At 32.5% G+C, this 2604-nt stretch overlaps 1 protein-coding gene across 2 annotated transcripts in view; it reads right to left on the minus strand.

The window, feature by feature from the left end:
- Positions 1-2604, minus strand: part of LOC106870854 (DNA mismatch repair protein Mlh1) — a 209173-nt gene that overhangs the window by 21742 nt on the left and 184827 nt on the right. For both annotated transcript variants that reach the window (XM_052969928.1, XM_052969924.1), the window contains exons 14-15: positions 1004-1112; positions 527-590 (exon numbers count right to left, since the gene is read on the minus strand). In XM_052969928.1, the coding sequence (XP_052825888.1) occupies positions 527-590; positions 1004-1112 (173 nt within the window). The remainder of the gene's footprint in view (positions 1-526; positions 591-1003; positions 1113-2604) is intronic.

Here is a 2604-nt window from a genome sequence, read left to right on the forward strand (position 1 = left end):
ATATATATATATATATATATATATATATAGACGTATATATACATATATATATACATACATATATATACATATATATATACATACATATATATAGATAAATATATATACATACACATACACACACACACACACACAAATATATATAGATATATATAGATATATACACACACACACACACGTATATATATAAATCTTATTTCAAGCAACATAGCAGCCTCAGTTACCCAGCAGCCTCAGTTACAATTAGTGACAATTGAATTTTTCATACACATATATATACTTATGCAGAGCCTCAAGTTGACCAATACTTTGTGAATGAAACAAGATGGAGAATATATGGAAGCTCATGGGTGTGTGTGTGCACTCATGTCTGTGTGTATGTGCATGTGTATTTCTCCACTAAATATATAAAAGAACTGCTTCAGAAATTTCTACAAGTGTCAGAACTTATAGATCCATTCAAACCATATCAACAAAAGAAAAAAGAAAAGGGTGTCGAAAAGAAGAATGCTAAATCTTTACTCACAGAAAGTCGGATGGCACCAAAGTTTCCAAAGTCACTCAGTAGAAGTTGATAGAAGAGTTGTTGACTGCAACAGAAAATACATTATATTTCCTATCAGACTGTCTTTTCCTAACTTTTGTTGAAATAAAAATTATTTTTTTGTGGTCAAATACTTCTTGCAGAACAATAAAGTTGGCTTTTCTGAAACAGTACTGTGCAATGGGACTGAGTTGGAATACTTATGGTTGGGAAGCAAGCTTCTTAACCACTCAGCCATGCCTAACTATAAATAAAGCTTGAGGCATTGAAACATTAGGTACTTTTTCTCATTAAATGACTTTTCAATTTGATTTCATTAAGAAACTCAGAGTGATAATAGAAAAAAATAAATAAATTAAAAAAAGAGACACTGCAGCAAAATGAAATTGAACTTGCTTTCCTGGGAATTACAAGCAACCTAATAAACAATAGGATGCAATAAAGTGTAAAATGACTTACCTTAGTTTGGCATTGTTAATGAGGTATAATTTAGTCTGGTGTTGCATCAAACTCAGTTCTTCGTTGATGCATCCAATAAACTTGTGGTTCTGCAACATCTCACGAAGGCCTGGGTATGAGTGTTTTTAATGAAAATGAAGAAAAGAAATATAAGAAAAAAAGATGTGCATGATTTATTAGGTAAAGGACTTTCTTTAACAGAATGGTATTCATTACACCATGTAACAAAATGAAAATTCTTTTTCTCTTTGGTCAGTAAGTATTATTTCCTATTTGCTTCTATCTAGAAATCAAAGGAAATGACTAGTATTCTCTTCAAACTTTGCTTTTGTAACCTAGACATCAATGTTTTGAAACTGACCTATTTTCCATTACATTTCAGACAGATTCAGCGTTGAGTTGCTGAAGCAGAAATATCAAAGCAAATATTCTGTTCAGTACCACAGATTTGTTTGTCAGCTGCTTGACCATAACCACTTGAGGAGGTCCCTTAGTGGCTGACAATATGAACATGAACAAGAGTAGTAGGGGAGCACCATAGCCATGTGTTGAGAGGGACTCTTTGGAGTTTTAATAAATGTAACAAAAGCAAAGTTTGAAGGAAATATTAGCCATTTTTCATACTTTCTAAGGTGTAAGCAAATAAGAAATAACAGTTGCAACCTAAGGATAAAAGTGTTATTATGAAACCTTGCTTCAGGGAAGCAGGCAAAATTGCTGTGCATAGAGTTTACATAGCATAACACTTGTAAATAAAACTTAGACCAGCAACACACATGAAGCTACACCCTCATAAATTTACACAAATGCATACATACATATGCAGAGACATGCATTTAAGCAAAACAAAAGTGCCTCTATGAAATTGTTTGATTTCTTAAAAACAGCAGTGAAATGTCTTAAAATCATACAGTAGTCTTAAAAAAAAAAAAGTCATATTCGAAAAAGTAGTTCTTATACATAACAGGTTTGAGATAATTTGATTTAATATAAACAACCAGAGCGACTGTAATGTAATCAAAGCTGAGGTTCGTTAACAGTAACATAGATATAAACAGTTCAAAAGAAGAGAATTGTAATGCTTCAAGCAGTTGCCTGAATTGTTAGACTTGTCATCTTCTTCATGGTAAACTAATTTATTCCAATTTTGAACTGTTTATACTCGTTAATTGCTGATGCAGACAATCATTAGTCACAGAGGTAGTTCTGTGTTTCATATGCACACATCTCACAGACTGATATACACTCAGATATCCTACATGAGAATACATACATACACACTCATGCACACCTCATACACAGATAAACTCATATGTGCACCATAAATATGATATATATCATACTAATACCTACATACACCTGGACACACACATACATACATACATTGACATGCAGTCACATACATCTCATATGAATCTCTCTCCTTCCTCCTCTCTCTAGATACACACACACACATATGCACATATCACATCTTGAACACACAAATACACTAATACCTGTAATAACACACATACACACTCAGTAAAAGATCAGTTTTATTGGTATAACTATTAGAAGAGGTGAGTAATACTTGCAGTGTAAGACCAATATCCAACAAATAC

This window comes from Octopus bimaculoides, chromosome 1, assembly GCF_001194135.2.
Source record: "Octopus bimaculoides isolate UCB-OBI-ISO-001 chromosome 1, ASM119413v2, whole genome shotgun sequence".
Classification (NCBI taxonomy): domain Eukaryota; kingdom Metazoa; phylum Mollusca; class Cephalopoda; order Octopoda; family Octopodidae; genus Octopus; species Octopus bimaculoides.